This window comes from Exserohilum turcica (assembly GCF_000359705.1).
Source record: "Exserohilum turcica Et28A unplaced genomic scaffold SETTUscaffold_13, whole genome shotgun sequence".
NCBI lineage: Eukaryota > Fungi > Ascomycota > Dothideomycetes > Pleosporales > Pleosporaceae > Exserohilum > Exserohilum turcicum.
In genome coordinates this window covers 745695-761470 of record NW_007359948.1, presented here as the reverse complement: position 1 = coordinate 761470, position 15776 = coordinate 745695, and the positions used below count along the sequence as shown (strand labels likewise).

Below are 15776 nucleotides of genomic sequence, written 5' to 3'. Positions count from 1 at the left end.
CAGGAGAAGCGAGGCTGAGAGGTTGAATTGCAATCCTGACGAACATGTTTATGCAGCGTGTGCTGTGAACAGTCGGCATTGCAGTTCACGCGCATTTCGCATATCCATATAGAGCGGCACAGGTGGCGCGGTCGAATTGTACGAAAGCAAAGGACACCACCACCCAAGGGCTGGGTTTCAAGGTCTTCGGAGTCCCATACTGTGATAAGAGGCTCGCGGAAAATGCTAAGAACAATTTACATTGTGCCAAGAGTCCAGGCTGGATTGCAGAAAAACCTCAGCCTCGAGTGGGCTCTGCTGACAGCTGAGGTCGCCGGATCCCTGTCGGCTCGGCGACGTTGGAGGCGCACGGCCGCTGAATGGTGGGGAGATTTGCTACCTCGCCGACCTTTTAGCACATCAGAAGCCAACAGGCTCGTGCTTTGACGCTCCATGCAATGCCGTTGCGAGAGAGAGAGAGGGCTTCTTGCCTCGGATTTCCCATGTGACGACTGCGTACGAGTCCCCGAAGATACGATAGAGCCCGCGACGGTTGGTACTGGATTGGGAATTTTCTATTCCGCTTTCTTCGGCAGCGTCCTATACTACTACCATTTTCCTGCCACCCACCGGCTAATAAAAGAACTCGCTCAGCTCTAACAGCTGTGCATCGAGCGACCGCTTTGCTTGCACACTGGCTTCTCTGTTCTCGGCGTTCAACTTCTCTTCATACGTCATTTGTAGCAGTTTCTTCACGTCTCCTTCTCCAAACCTCTCTCCTGGAACCCCAAAGCCCTTGCCATACTGCCGTGCTCTTGCGACGATCGCCTCTGGGCCCGCGGTAAACAAGTCAAAGAAGAGCGCAGCATAAGGAAGGGCTGCACCCTCCTCGATGTTCTTCAAGTTTTGTTGCAGGACGAGAATGTTGAGCTGCATGAGGGCACAGCCATTGCTGTTCATGCGTTCAATCTTGGACGTGCAGAGAGTGAAAAGGTACCTGTCCATCAACGCCGCCAAACCGCGCGTGATGTGGCTATATGAGTTTGCGGGGATGTAAGTCGAGACTTCCGTGTCGAAAGACACAAGCGTAGAGTTGAGAGCGAGAATGGCTGGGTCAGGATCGTTGAGAAGCGTGTCGATGTAGACGTTTGATTGCGTACTCGTGTTGAGTGAGTACAGGATTGTACTGCGGATGGAAAGATGCAGAGTGCGTAGAGCACGGGTGGAAAGAGACTGGTAGCTCGCTACTACTGCATCGAACCAGCTGCTAAGTGTCAGTGCATGCTTCATACGTGTAGCTGTCGGGCACTTACGCAGCAGTGTCTGTGCTCAACGGCAGATAGACAGGAGCACCTTGAGGTCTTGGGTCAGAAGAAGCGAGCTTGGTCCATCGCCTGTTGTGCTTCTGGCCGCCAGACTCCATGTTGACTGGATCCGAGGCACGATCACTAATGTACCTCAGCTGTGCCGTCTTGGTAGCCAGCCACTTCATGCTGGTGTACAGCAAACATAGATTGATGATGCTCTTCTTGTCTTGGATCATGTCAATCTGGTCCAAGGGCTCTTCGGCCTCGACGGCTTCGATGAGAAGGGCGACTTCGCTCTCGACGGCTTGATTCATACTTGCATGGTCAGAGGGATCAACTTGCTCCAGACGAGCAATGAGTTCTTCCATGGCATCCGACTCAGCCCAGACAGCTGGAGCTCTCATGAGACGACCACTAGCTGTGGGTTTTGAGCGGCTGACAAGAGCCTTGTACCAGCCCTTGCATTTCTGGGCATACGTGTCCATTTGGGTGACGATAAGCTGGGAGAATGCTTGGTCGTGGGGAAGGTTATCAAGCATCTTGCAAAATGCCAAGATGCGAGTGAAGAATTGGGCGGTGCTCTACTACATTAGCTTTGATAGAAGTCCTGTCGACAGATCATACCTTGAATATGGGCTTCTTGGAATGTCTTGCCCAGTTTGCATCTTCGGCAAACGAGTCAAGCTCGACGAAGGTTTGTGTACAGAATTCAATCAGGGTCTCGTCAAGCTGTGGAAGGAAAACATTGACGAGGAAGTCGTCGAGGAATGAGGTTAGTGTACTCAAACTGATATCAGCATTAGATGGCACGACCTCCTTGAGCCTATTAAGAAAGTCGAGAGAAGGCGGAAGCAGGATGCCCATGTTGAAAACACTCGGCTCCACGAGTAGTTTGTGTCCAGTGGCACTACCGTCGAGATTGGTAGTGTTGTTGGTGTGGACATTCTCGAATCTCTTCAAGTCTGACACAAGCCCCGGCACAGACGTTTTGAGAATGAGCTCCAGATCGGTTCGCTCTTTAGAAAGATCAGAAGCCTTTGTGTCGACATCAGTCAGCTTGAACATGCGCTTATTCCGATCGCGCGGCGCACGGGAGAATACGCTAGCAGTCGCCGCCTGACTTTGGCCGCCTCTGTAAGAGGCCTCGCCGTCGGTAGCCAGGTAGTCGTGGAGAAGGGAGCGTATCTATTAGCATATTAGCAAACCACTACATACAGAAAGCGGCAACTGGCTGTACCTCGCTTTGGTAGAGCTTCCACAACTCCTTGAAGCCACGGGTTAGTGTTGTGCTCGATGAACGGCCGTCACGTCGGACGATGCCCGCAACGACGTCATGTACAACACGATGGCCCTCGGCAATGGCCTCGAATCGCGCATACAGGGTCCACATCAAGTCGTTTAGCAGTGTTGTGCGCACGTCCTCACTTTCAATCTCCGTCTTGGACTTGGCACCCTTCTTGGCCGTGTAGGCACGTAATATGCTGGGATGGCGTTGGGCCACTTCATTGTTGGATTTTTCAACCACCTTGAACAGCTCGACAGGCAGCCTCTGTTCAATGGTGTCGATTGCTACTTCTAGACGGTTCATCTTGTCGAGTGCCTCTATAACGAGCCTGATGTACTGGAAAGTGTCTGATTCTGGGTTGTGGGCAGAGTCATCGGTCATCTAGCATGGTCAGCAGCATGTCGCAAAACACGGCACAAACATACTGGTTCGGAAGTGTCCAATGTGTCGAGGAAATAGTACAGCAGACGGCCTCTGGCCTCTGTCTGTGCACGCTGGGCCACGTCGCGATTGACTTGGTTCTGGGCGTACTCCTTCCACCTATCTTCGCAGTAGGGAGATTTGAGGTAGAGATGGCTGTGGAGCTCCTCAATCAAGATGTCAGTGAGAGAGACTTCTTGGTTGCTAAGATAAATACGCAGATCGGACAAGGCGCCGATTTTTTCCATGTCCGTCTTTCGTATCATGCGCAGCGCATCTTGGAGAATGTCGACGGCGGTCAAGAAACGCTTCTCTGATATTTGCGTCTCCAGTCGCTCGGGCATGAGCTGCAGTTTTTCAATGGTGTCGAGCATCTGCAACATCTCGTCGTAGTTTTGGGAGGCCGTAGCAAACTCGCGGAGCTCTGGTTTGGCCGTGGACAGCTGCGACTTTGCCGAAATGAGGGAGCCCTTGAGGGTCCTGACGCGGTGTTGGGAGCTCTGAAGACTAGACTGGATCTGGTGAAAGGTACCAATCGAGCTGTTGAAGCCCTGGTGGTGCTCTGCGAATGTTAGCCAGCGACGCAGGCATAGTGGGAGGCGAGGGTACCATTGACGATGCCCTTGAGGGCATTCTGCAGCTCGTCATGAGCCTGTTGGAATTGGCCGGCTTGACTTGCCAGGCCGAGGGAGCTCGAGTCCATGAGCTTCAGAGCGACTTCGATGGGCACGCACTGGTCCTTTGTCATAAAGTCCCAGTTCTGGCGGATGAAGTGCAGGACCTCTTCGATGGCCTGATTGCCGGGACCGTTTGCATGGCGCGGCCTGTTGCCGTTCTGGCGCTCGCCGCTGCGACGCTTTGCTGGAGAGCGCTCGATACTGGTTGGGCGTCCGACGGTGCGGGGGCTGCCGTCGCGGGCAGAGAGGCCACCGCCTCCATAGCCACCAGGCCTGCGGTCGCGGTCACGGTCGCGGTCACGGTCTCGGTCACGATCGCTGCTGGGCCTTCGTTCAATGTCGTCGTCCTGGGTCAGGCCGCCATATCCCCCAGGGCGCCGGGGCCGGTCGCGTTCGGTGCTGGGCCGGGGCGCATAGTTGTCGGGGGGAGCATTCATGCCCCCATATCCGCCCGGGCGCCGCGAGCGTTCGCCGCTAGGACGGCCATTGTATCCAGAGTCGCCTCCAGCGTAGCCGTTGTAGCCAGCGTCGCCGCCGGTGTAGCCGTTGTAGCCGCCGCCGGCGTAGTTGTTGGTGCCGTTGGCGTAGCCTCCTCCATTGGCACCCGCCTGCGAGTAGCCTGGGATGCGCGACATGTCTGTGTTACCGAGTTGGGGGGGTCTGGCTGGGTGTCGACACTGGCGCTATAGTCATTGTCGGGGCATGTGTGGTGTAGGTATTAGGGGAGCATGTCGGTATGGATGCTACGAGCAGCAAGTCACCAAGTATTGCCTATGTCGCGGGCTGACCGGGGGGTTCGTCGTCGCGATTCGCGCCAAGCCTGACTCGCTCCGCACCGCCTGTCGATTCCGCGCTCCCTTGTTACTAGTAGAAGCTCTGCCTCGCGATTCTTTCTCCACTCCGTCCATTCCCTCACCCATCCACTCACTCATTCTCCCACGCCAACCACCGACCCGCCCCCGCCCTGCGCGCCCTCACCGCGCCCTCGCCGTCCTCGCCCCCCCGGACCTTCAATGCCGCGCTAACTCGGTCGCTGCATCTGCATCTGCATCTGCATCACCGCCTCGCTCGTCTTGCCCTCGCATCCACAACATGGCCGCAGTGCACGCCAACGGCGCGAATGGCGTGAACGGTGCCGGCGCCATGTTTCCACCGCCACGCTACTCGGACGTGCCCAGCTCCATCACCATCTCGGTCGCCGACGACGAGGGCGGCCAGCTCGACGTGGAGATCCCCCTCGACGACCAGATCCAGGACGACCCGACCGAGCTCTGCGACATCCTCGAGGCCGAGAAGAGCGCCACGTCCACCTGGGTTCAGGTCGCCGTCGCCTATGCCAAGCACCGCCGCATCGAGACGGCCATTGACGTGCTCAAGCAGGCCACTGATGTCTTCAGTCGCGCCCGCGCCGACGACCGCCTCAGCATCCTCAACGGCCTCTGCTGGCTCTATCTGCTCAAGTGCCGCGAAGCGCCGCGCGTGAGGCCTCGTACGTGGCCTGCCCTTGTCTCCCCGCCCCTCGCCCGCTAACCTTGCGCGCAGAAAATGCCGACCCAGACACCAAGCTCAAGGAGTTTTGGATCCAGTCCGCTACCGGTGTACTCAACGACGCCTCCCGAATCAGCCCCTCGCACCCCCCGCTCTTCCTGGCCCGCGGTGTCCTGTACCTGCTCAAGGCCTCTCTCCAGGGCCCGGCCACCGCCGCCGGCTCCACCGTCAGTCCAGAGCGCATGGAAACGCTCAAGCAGGCCGCCAAGTGCTTCGAGGATGCACTGAGAGCGTCGGGCGGAAGGAATCTCATGGCCAAGATGGGCAAGGCACGCGTAAACTACTCCATGGGCAAATGGCAGGACGCTTTGAAGGCATACCAAAACATTCTCGAGAGTTCGCCAGACCTCATTGACCCAGACCCGCGCATCGGCATCGGCTGCTGCTTCTGGCAGCTGGGCTACAAGGACGAAGCAGCCAACGCCTGGCACAGATCTCTCGAGCTGAACCCCAAGTCCAAGGTCGCCTTGATCCTGCTGGGAATCTACAACTTTCAGCTGACTGCCAATCTTTCCACTTCAGACCCCAAATTCGCAGAGCTGATCAAAAAGGCGACAGGTGAATACATCCAGCCCGCGCTCAAGATAGACAACCAGTATCCTCTGAGTTGCGCCACAGTCGGCAGCTATCTTGTCCTCCGCAGGGACGTCAACAAGACCGAAGATGTCGCAAGACGCGCCATCGAGCTTACCGATACCAATGCCATTGCCAGTGACGGCTGGTATCTGCGTGCCAAGGTCGCGCACCAGCAAGACAACATTGCATTGGCCGCCGAGTACTACTCCAAATCGGACCAGGCTCGTGGTGGTGAAGAGCGGGGCTTCATACCCGCCAAGTTTGGACTCGCGCAAATGAATGTCATGATGAGCAACTACGACGGCGCAAAGTTTCGTCTCGAGAAGATTCTCCAGCAATCGCCCAACGTCGAAGCGCAGACGCTGCTTGGTACCTTGTACGCCGAGGATGTCTTCACGGCGCAAAACAACAAGTCCAACGAAGACAAGTCTGCTGAGCTGAAGAAGGCGCTCAAGTACCTCGAGAGCGTGCAAAGTGCATGGAAAGACCCCAAGAAGAAAGTTGTACCTGATCAGTCCGTACTGCTCAATCTTGCTCGGCTCTATGAGACGGAACATCCCGAAAGGAGCCTCAAGTGTCTCGAGGAGGTAGAGCAGATGGAAATAGAGGCCATTCCACAAGAGGACTATCCAGAGGGCATAGAGCCAGGTCCCGAGCTCACAACGGCCCTCCGCGTATTGCTCCCACCGCAGTTGCTCAACAACATGGGTTGCTTCCACTTCCAAGCTGAGCGCTACGTACGCGCCCAGGAACTGTTCCAGGTGGCTCTCACTGCATGCGTCAACGCTGAGAGCAGAGACGACACCATCGACACAGACGCACTCGTCACTTCTATCAGTTTCAACCTGGCCCGAACTTACGAGGCGGAAGGCCAGACGGATGAGGCGAAGAAGGTGTACAACAGCCTGCTCCAAAGACATCCCGATTATGTCGATGCGCGCATCCGCCTTACCTACATGGCTCTAAAGGAGAACCCCCAGGACGAAGGTCCAAGAGCCGTCAAGGACCTCTTTAAAGAGAACGAGGACAATGTTGAGGTTCGCGCCTTGTACGGGTGGTACGTCAACAAGTCGAAGAAGAGGACGCATAACTTTGCCGCAGACGACGAACAGCGACTGTACAAGCACACTCTGCAAAAGTCCGACAAGCACGACCGCTACTCACTCATAGGCATGGGCAATATCCACTTGGCCATTGCTCGTGAGATGCCTCGCAGCTCTGAGCAAGACAAGGAGAAGCGCCGAAAAAGCTACGAGCGAGCCGTTGAGTTTTTTGACAAAGTCCTGCAGCTGGACCCAAAGAACGCATATGCCGCTCAGGGCATCGCAATCGCCTTGGTTGAGGACAAGAAGGACTACGCAACAGCCTTGCAAATATTCACAAAGGCCAAGGAGACACTCAAGGATCACAGTGTTTTTGTCAACTTGGGTCACACATACTGCGAGATTAAGCAGTACGCCCGAGCAATTGAAAACGTACGTCTTCTACCTTTTGTATCATCATTTGCTAACACCTTGCAGTATGAAGCAGCTCTATCCAAGAACCGTCACAATGACCCAAAGATTTTGGCCTGTCTGGGACGAGCATGGTACCTCCGAGCAAGGCATGAAAAGAGTGTAGCCGGCTTCCGGACTGCACTCGACTACTCTAAGCAAGCTCTTAAGGCTGCCCCGTCTGATCTCAACTCGCAGTTCAACGTTGCCTTTGTCCAGTTCCAGATTGCTACTATGGTCTACTCACTTCCAGAGCATCAGCGTACACTTGAAGAAGTCGACGACGCTGCCACCGGTCTTACAGAAGCTATTGAGGCACTTGAGAAGCTCGCAAAAGAAGAAACACCACCTTTCCCACGTGCTGACATCACTTCCCGTGCTAACATGGGTCGCAATACTATGGTCAAGCAACTTGAGCGTGCGCGCGAGAAGCAAGCAGCATATGAAGGCGAGAACGCAACCAAACTCGACCAGGCCCGTCGTCTCCGCGAAGCAGAGAAGAAACGCCGGGAAGAGGAAAAGAAGCGCGCTGAAGAAGAGGCGTTGGAGAAGAAACGCAAATATGCTGAAGAGCAAGAGCGTCTTATCCAGCGCGACCGTGAACTTATGGAGAAGCGCAACGAGGAAGAACGCAGGCGCATGGAGGAAGACGAGGACAAGGAGATACGTAAAGCTGAGCGCAGAGCCCGCGGGCCCAAACCCAAGCGCAAGAAGAAGGATGCAGACTCTGACACGGATGGCTTGCCTTCGGATGATGACGAGCCACGCTCCCGGCGTCGCACCGAGGATCTATCCGACGAGGAACGGCCGCGCGAGAAGAAGAAGAGGAAGCTTGCCCGCAAGAGCGAACCCTCTGGCAAATACAAGTCCGCAGAGTTCATCGACGATGAAACTGACGAAGACACGGCGCTCCCAGCAGAAGACACCCCGGCTGCTGGAAGTGACGATGAAGGTGCGGCAGCTGCCCCACGACCACGCAAGGCCCGTGTCGTGGACGAGGATGACGACGAGGATGACGGCACCGCCGCTCCAAAGGCAAACGGTGATGTCGCCATGGACGACGACGACGAAGATGAGTAGTAGAGCCCCCGTCTTCACCCTTGTATCTGGGCGCGACATGATTTTAATCCATTACTTATATCCTGTGTGGGCGTTTTCTTTTTCTTTAGATCCCACCACATATGTGCAACTTTTCTGTTATTCGTTTTTCCCTTTTATCTTATTTCTTCCAATATGTCTTGCATCAGCGCCTTGGCGTCCACGGGCGGGGTTGGGGGGGTTGGGGGGAACAGCATTCAGAGGTTGACCTCCTTTTTTTCTTAAAAAAAATTTGGTTCTTTTTTGCAAAAGAAAAAAAATCATAGCAAGGCGGATCAAGAAGAACAAGAGTAAAGAATTTTGTGTAGCGCTTGAGAGAGAGAGCAAAGGGCCATTCTATGGATTAAAGGGAGGGTCACGCAATGTACGATATGAGCTTCATTTCTTGATCATCCTTGCACAAGTGAAAAAAAGTCCTCAGTGACTATATACCAACGTTGCGACCGACGCGAGTTATCCCTACAACGCCCACTCCTCCTTGTTATCGTTTGCGCTGATAAAAGGCTCATTGACGAGCTTGACAGCGAGTTCGCTGCACAGCACACTGCAAAGACACACGTTAGCATCTCAGTTACATTCACGCATATACGGAGACCTAAGGATCAGGGAGGGGGTGGGGGATCGACTTACCAGCTACTCCCGACGAGGGCATCCAACTCCTTGATGGCCCTCTCCCTGCCGGCACCCGTCTTAATGCCCTTCTGGACCTCGACCTGCAACTCTGCGATGCGTTTTCCGCGCGCGATGCCCGCGAGCTCGACGACGCGCTTGGCGAGGCAATCGCTGTGGAACGCGTGCTGGCAGGGGAAAACAAAGAACTGGCGTGCGAGCAGCGGGAGACCGCACACGTAGCAGCGCTCGCCGGGCTCGACGATGGCATAGCGCTGCTCGAGGGCCTTGATGTCTGATTTGATGTGTGTAGCTGTTGCTTCGCTATCGTCCATTTCCTGCTTGAGGCTGTCGATCTTGCGGCTGTAGTCCTCGAGGGCGGCGCAAATCTCCTCTTTGAAGTCGTCGATGACGACAAAGTCTGGGAAGAACGGGATCAGGTCTTCGATGCGGAGGAGGTCGACACGGCGCAGGAACTCGATGGCGGTTTTGATGCCGCTGGATTGCGAAATGACCTTTTTGGCAATGGCGAGCCACAGCTTTTTGCGTAGAGCGGGCTCTGTGTTTGAGCGGTCGGCGACCGAGGATGCCAGGTCGACTTCGTCGTATTTGAGGGCGAGATCGACGGCTTGCACGTATTGTTGCATCCAGCTGTAGATGTGCACGCAGGACTGTACGCGCTTGTGCTGGATGCACAGGCGGAGGGCGAAGTCGGCGTCGTAGTTCTGCTCGTGAGCAAGTGATTGGCCTTCGAGATAGGCCAGCAGCGCCGATTCGTCCGTCGTGGGATGGGATGCGTAGATGGAGATGAGGGTGTTGTGGATTGCAGCGTCTGTCGAGTTGTGTTGGTTGATTTCAAAAAGGAGATAGCGGACCGCTTGGTTCTGGTGTAGAGGGACTTTGGTGTGGTTGTTGTAGTTAAGGAACGCGGGGATGAGCTTCTGCGCATCAAAGGTAGAGTGGCGCATCATGATATCCACAAGCTCGACTGGTACATGCGCCATGAGCACCGAACTGTACTTGTAGAAGATCTCTGGATCCGTCTGCTTCTTGAGAACGCCCAGAGATTCCTGCCATCGCTCTCGCTGGACCCAGTATGAGAGCACGTAGTTGTAATCGTTCACGACTGTCGCAAAGTAGAGCAGCTCTTCTTCCCGGCCATGGCTGCTGATGATTTCGTACACCGTCTTGCGGTCCAAGTCTGCTTTGTACTTGGAAACAAAGTCCTGGTACTCCTTGCGAATAACCGAGAGTTGGTCATGCGTTTCGGCTGTGTTCATACTCTCAGAGAGCTCTGCTTTGGTCGTGATGGTGTCGTCTAGCGTATTAAGCTTGGCCATGTAGAGTTCAATCAGCCATACGGCCACCATGGTCCGCTGCATGATGGCGCCTTTCTTCAACGTTGACAATTTGGTCACCAGGTACTTCCGGAGCGCGTCTTGTTCGCCATTATCGATGAATGTCAGGGCGACTTGCTCAAACGGCTTTGTGCTCCGACCGTACACAGTCGCTGCTTCCATAAACTGATTCTTCCCGACGAGATAGTCTCCAGACGCTGTGGCTACTGCGTCCTTTTGTGCCGGTGTTTTGGCGTACTGTGACGCCGCCTCAAACTGTTGCGACTTGAGCATAATCTTCCACACGTCCCTACTCTCGTCTGTTATTACGACCTCGAATATCTCCTGAGTAGTGAAAAGCCAGTATGTATTTTTCTTCAAGTCCGCCACCAGGCCTAATGCGCTTTGTCCAGGATCAAGCACGACTTGGTCCAGAATGACAGTGTCATCAAGTCGGTTGATGGCGACAATCCTGCCTTCAACCAGTTGGAGGATATGCCACTGGCTCAGGACCATGGAACTGACCGCATCTTGCGTTCTGCGAGTGCGCCCGCTGGCAGTCTGTGAAGGCGGTATCTGAGATCTTGGCAGCATCTTTGCATCACCAAGGACCTTGCCGCCAAGCTCCGAGGTGTCCTGTGACATGTACAGCTTGCCATGCAACACACCTTGTGATGTGAGCCAGCCGAATACTCTCTCCGCATGCGCGTCCTCTCTGTTATGGCTCTCTTGATTCTCCGGAGAGACGGCCAACAACGAGGTCGCGGTAGGAGCCACATTCGACACTTCGTGCACTGTTGCCGATTCGCTTTCAAAGAGTCTGGAGAAGATGGATCCGCTTCCCTCGTGTCCCTGGCGTCCGACTTTACCTGCAAAATGTAGAAAAGTCGATGGTGTAGCTACGATGACGCGCCGCAGATCTGACCGCCCAGCCACGGTGTCTGTCCATAACCCAGTAATGGGACCATCATTTGTCCTGTATACGCTCTTAAGGTATCTCTCTTCTCTCCTGTAGAATTCAGATGAGGGCTCAATGTAGACTTCGTACACATTGCCGTCTGACGCCCCAATAAGAATCTCCCTTGTTGATGCGGTGGGTTGCGACGGATTCCACGATATGCTCTCTATCACGACTCCTTTTAGTCTCGACAGTGCCTTTGGCGTACGCGATTGTGTGTGAAGATAGTAGTTCTCGGCGAGGGTCGTGGTTATTATCAGATGGGATGCCGAGGGGTCGAGGAACAGGCGCTTGATGACGCCGATTTCCGAGGGCTTCTTCGGCAGGTCAATGTCTGCATGCAAGTAAGTGTTTGTTTGCGGTATTTCTCTGGTGAGGAAGTATGCATGACGAACCGTCAATGTCTGCGGGACTATCCAGATCGATTCGCAGAATGCGGCCCGTCGAGAGGGCGAGTATGAGGACATTGTTCGCCACGGCAGCGGCTACAAAGTCGGAAGATATGTTGAACTGCAGGGACACGCGCTCTATGTTGAACATGGGTAGCGATGCATCGTCTTGCATGTTGCTTGTGCTGGGCGGCGCATACCCGCTCGACATGTCGTACGCCATTATGGGATCAGGATCAGCTAGTCGCTATCGTACACTCGCTTTCATGTTTCGCGCCGCACTCTGCTGCTCTTCCCGCTCTTTTTAGATTCCACGGTTCCGTTGCGCAGGCTCGTTATCGTTGTGGAGGCATCTTGACAGCCCGTGGTGACGCCTAAGCTCGGAGCTTGGACGTCGGCAACGGGGCGGAGATAAGCCGGCTTTACGGTAGTCCAGGTCATGTGACTTCGCGTCTCGCTGGCGCCACACCCACTACACGCCTTGTATAATGAGCCTACTTTGCATTCTCTCGTTGTTATGTACTCTTGCTTCTTCCCTGTTTTAATAGAATATCTGTTTTCTTATTAGATGTCCTGTATAATAGATATATACTAGTACTATTCCGATTGACGGCAAATTCTTCTAAGTAATCTGTTATCCATTCATCCAGAAATTATTGACTTGTCCTTCAACATGCCAGTAGAAAGTAATTCTAAAGCACAACGATAAACACCCTAACGGTCTGCGTTGGGAACCCATGTAGGCCACTTGACACGTGTTCTAGACCTTTGTGGCATTCATTCATGAAGCTTCGGGTCAGCGCATGCTGAGTAAAGAGAATTGACGCGTACTGCCTCATATCACACTAGATGAATATCCTGCTCTTCTACGTCCCAACCCACCCAGTCTTTGCTTCCTTCACTCCCTAGAAGTGTCCCAAAACGCAACTGACCGTCTTCACCTCTGTATTTCTCTTTTCCCGTCACAAAACTTGCCCCAACGAAATTGTAGTACCGCTCTGGTCCTGTAGGCCGCAGCATACATGGCATTGAACAACCAAAGATAATGGCGCACAGATCTCCGACTTGTGTGACTGCGGGAGCTATTCCCATGTATCCACGTTCTGTTATTACAAATCTGCCCTCGTTTGCCCAGTTCAAGACGCTCTCTAAGAACCCATCTACATTATAATACGTTCCATTTTCGGGTTCCTTTCGGCGCAAGATTCCAGGTGGGGAAGATTCCGCTTCCAATATAACATCTGTCGCAAACGCTGTCCTGGATACGTTCCAGGACCTGTTATTGTCATCGTACCTGCCTAGACACAAAGTATCCAGAAAAGCATCAAGCAGGTCAGCCGGTCTATATGGACAGTTCTGTGTGTGAAGGTTAACATTCTTCCAAACTTCGGATAATGTTTGCAGCGTTGTTGACTTGTCCGTGAGAATATGCGAGACAAATCTCACACTATCCAACACAACACCCCGACATGCGAATGTAGTCTTGCCTTTACAACCCGGTTCATATATGAAACTATTACGAGACGTCAAGACGGTCTTTTTTCTGGTAGAGATTATGACCGATGATCCTCTTAAATCCCAACGGGGTATCCAGGATGCGGCTGAGAGGTTTAAAGCGCTAATCGGATGGAAAACGTAGTCTAAGATGCAGGGAGTCCTAGTAAATTTGGTGTGTTCCACGACAAATTGCCTATAAACATCCAGGTACGGTGAGGTGTAGTCTGGGGTCATGGTGAAAGCGTGTTCATTGTCTCTTGACAGCTCCATGAAGGCGTAAATCCTATCGCGTGGATCCGACACATGTAACGGTGCTGCATTCTCAAGATCTTCCAATAGAGCACGATCTTTTGAGGGAGCTTGAATGGAAAGTGAACCGGAGAAGCTTCTGTTGCGCCTTGCGTAAGCAAAGACATGTGATACAATATCTCGACTGAAAACACCAGCGTCCGACAAAGTCTGTGTTGCTCGCATGGTCGACCAGCAATAGGCGCGCATCAGGTTTCCCCAGTCAAAACTGCTCGAACCCCAGATGACTTGGCCGACTTGAGCAAAGGCTGCTTCTCTCACAACCCAACCGCGTTCAAACCATTCTTCGCAGAGCAGATGGTACATTGATGCCCATCGGACATTAGATAAAAGTGTGCTGTTCTCGTCGGGAAAGGGGAATGAACCGTACGACATATCGATGTTTTGGCAAGTTTCCTTGATCATTTGATCAACTTCATCGAGCAAAGAGCACAGCTGGGGACCATGGCTGCCTTTGTCAGGTCCTACGTAGATCAGAACCCGCTTTGCCGAGCGGTATAGCTGTCCCATAATGGCGACTTGGTGGCCCTTTTCATCTGAATCCTCTTGGTTGATGCAGATGCCGTCTGCCCAGAGCTTACGTGGTTCATTTGGAAGGCGGACACGTTGAAGAACGTTGTAGAGGTTTGCGGTGACTTTGATGCTGCGACCATTGCATATGATTCTTTTGTTCTTGATGTCTTTTCCCCAGACATACGATATGGCTTCGAATTCAATCTGCGGCAGGGGCGCGGTGCAAAGGCTACAGTCGAGTTGTTCATTACCCACACCGGGCTGAAGGATCAAGTAGCGAAAAGAATCATCGCGAGGCAGCTTGTTGTATTGATAAGGTGTTTCAAGGATGGATGAAACTTGACTTGAAATTTGGTCAATGTCCTGCATCTTGCAAAACGACAATTTGCATGTGTATGTGGTATGAGAAGAGTGAAGGGAGGAAGAAGCAGGTTAAGCCAGGCTGACATCTGCGGCTCTCAAGAGAAACTAGTTCCTCGCCATATCCTGCGCCACAATGCTCCTAACATACCCCGCCACCTTCTCGGCCACCGGTACGCCATGCCTAATACAGAACCCATGCGGCCATCCTTCTCGATGATCAATGTCCATGATGGGTTTCCAATTTTCGCCCAGACCATCTGCCTCGTCGACTTCGCCTGCGTCAAATCGACCGCGACTGTTGATCAGAGCATCCCGTGTTGCATCCGCAACCCAATGATCGGTCCGCGCAAACAAGAAGCGCAAAATAGGCCTTGGGTGTGGGTGCTTGGTTGGCGGCTCCGAGGCTGAGGCGCCCCAGATTTCCTCGTCCCAGATGTCGGTGTCGATCTGGAACATCTCATCGCGCGCCATGTGAAGCGCTTGTTGGATGCCGTGGGGAGACTTGATGAAGGCGGCTGTCGTGTTTGCAGCATCCGGAGGGAAGCCCATGAATTTTGCCACGAGCGTAGCTATAAAAGACATGGGAAGTAGACAGGTTAGAAAGTAGACAAAGAGTGAAGCAAATACTGCAAAATTGGAGTTCTTGAGGAAGGGCTATAGCACGTGGTTAGTCTTTATCTGTCGTGTAGAGGAGCAGGTTAGACGTACAGCAGCCTTCATCCCGCTCTCGCTCCTGGCAATGTCCACAATTGTCGGGAACAGACCTATGGCGCCAACGACTCTGGTCTCGAAATCGTCACCAGCCAGGCCATGCGCCCTCAGCCTACGAATGATTTCCAGAGAGATATACGCGCCAACCGAATGTCCCATCAAGATGACTCGAACATCCTTTGCACCCTGCTCTTTCACCTCCTCCACCAAATCTGTCAACTCATCTTCAGCATGTCGGATTTGGTCTTGCAGTCCATATGGCGGCTGTTTGCGCCACTTGATGGTCTTGATCTCGGCAGTATTCATTTCAAACCCAGACAGACTCCTTGCATACACCTGAAACTCAACATCGCGGTCTGATGCTGTATTATGGCTCAGGAGACCATACAGATGTGTTAGAAAGGTACGGTAGTATTCAACGAGTCCTGGGTTGCCGGTAACAAAGTAGATGATGTAGGTCCGGGAGGCCGATTTCTTACCGGGCTCTGGCGGTGTGCGGAGATGAATCAGGGAAGCAGGTGTAGAAGACATTGTGATTTCAAGCTTGAGCTGCGTATTCAGAGCCAGAAGAGGTGATGTAGGAAAGGAGCCTGAAAGAGCGCTTTTAAGGGCGGTCTTTTGGTATCTCGGCTGCGCTAGGTCCAACCTAGGTTCAGCAAATGCGCTAGGCCTTCTACGGCATGGCGGACAGGTCAGAGACAACGAGA

The 15776-nt window shown here is 53.6% G+C and overlaps 5 protein-coding genes across 5 annotated transcripts; 1 reads left to right on the top strand and 4 right to left on the bottom strand.

Annotated features, from left to right (window-relative positions):
- Positions 1-184: 184 nt before the first annotated feature.
- SETTUDRAFT_147627 (uncharacterized protein) lies at positions 185-4284 on the bottom strand. Its single transcript, XM_008024897.1, has 6 exons — positions 3601-4284; positions 2997-3553; positions 2524-2952; positions 1911-2471; positions 1293-1867; positions 185-1243 (listed from the first exon to the last, which is right to left on the bottom strand). The coding sequence occupies exons 1-6, from the start codon at positions 4103-4105 to the stop codon at positions 613-615; spliced, it is 3258 nt and encodes a 1085-aa protein (XP_008023088.1). The 5' UTR covers positions 4106-4284; the 3' UTR covers positions 185-612.
- Positions 4285-4677: 393 nt separating this feature from the next.
- Positions 4678-8457, top strand: SETTUDRAFT_46150 (uncharacterized protein). The gene is made up of 3 exons (XM_008024751.1): positions 4678-5157; positions 5211-7267; positions 7313-8457. Exons 1-3 carry the CDS (start codon positions 4761-4763, stop codon positions 8363-8365), a joined length of 3507 nt encoding a protein of 1168 aa, XP_008022942.1. The 5' UTR covers positions 4678-4760; the 3' UTR covers positions 8366-8457.
- Positions 8458-8842: 385 nt separating this feature from the next.
- On the bottom strand, positions 8843-11899 carry SETTUDRAFT_159670 (uncharacterized protein; the record flags this gene model as incomplete). The annotated part of the gene is made up of 3 exons (XM_008024896.1): positions 8843-8915; positions 9014-11621; positions 11683-11899. 3 exons carry the CDS (start codon positions 11897-11899, stop codon positions 8843-8845), a joined length of 2898 nt encoding a protein of 965 aa, XP_008023087.1.
- A 617-nt stretch (positions 11900-12516) lies between these two features.
- Positions 12517-14364, bottom strand: SETTUDRAFT_105082 (uncharacterized protein; the record flags this gene model as incomplete). The annotated part of the gene is made up of 1 exon (XM_008024895.1): positions 12517-14364. One exon carries the CDS (start codon positions 14362-14364, stop codon positions 12517-12519), a length of 1848 nt encoding a protein of 615 aa, XP_008023086.1.
- Positions 14365-14399: 35 nt separating this feature from the next.
- On the bottom strand, positions 14400-15600 carry SETTUDRAFT_127871 (uncharacterized protein; the record flags this gene model as incomplete). The annotated part of the gene is made up of 2 exons (XM_008024894.1): positions 14400-15012; positions 15067-15600. The coding sequence occupies 2 exons, from the start codon at positions 15598-15600 to the stop codon at positions 14464-14466; spliced, it is 1083 nt and encodes a 360-aa protein (XP_008023085.1). The 3' UTR covers positions 14400-14463.
- Between the last annotated feature and the right edge of the window lie 176 nt (positions 15601-15776).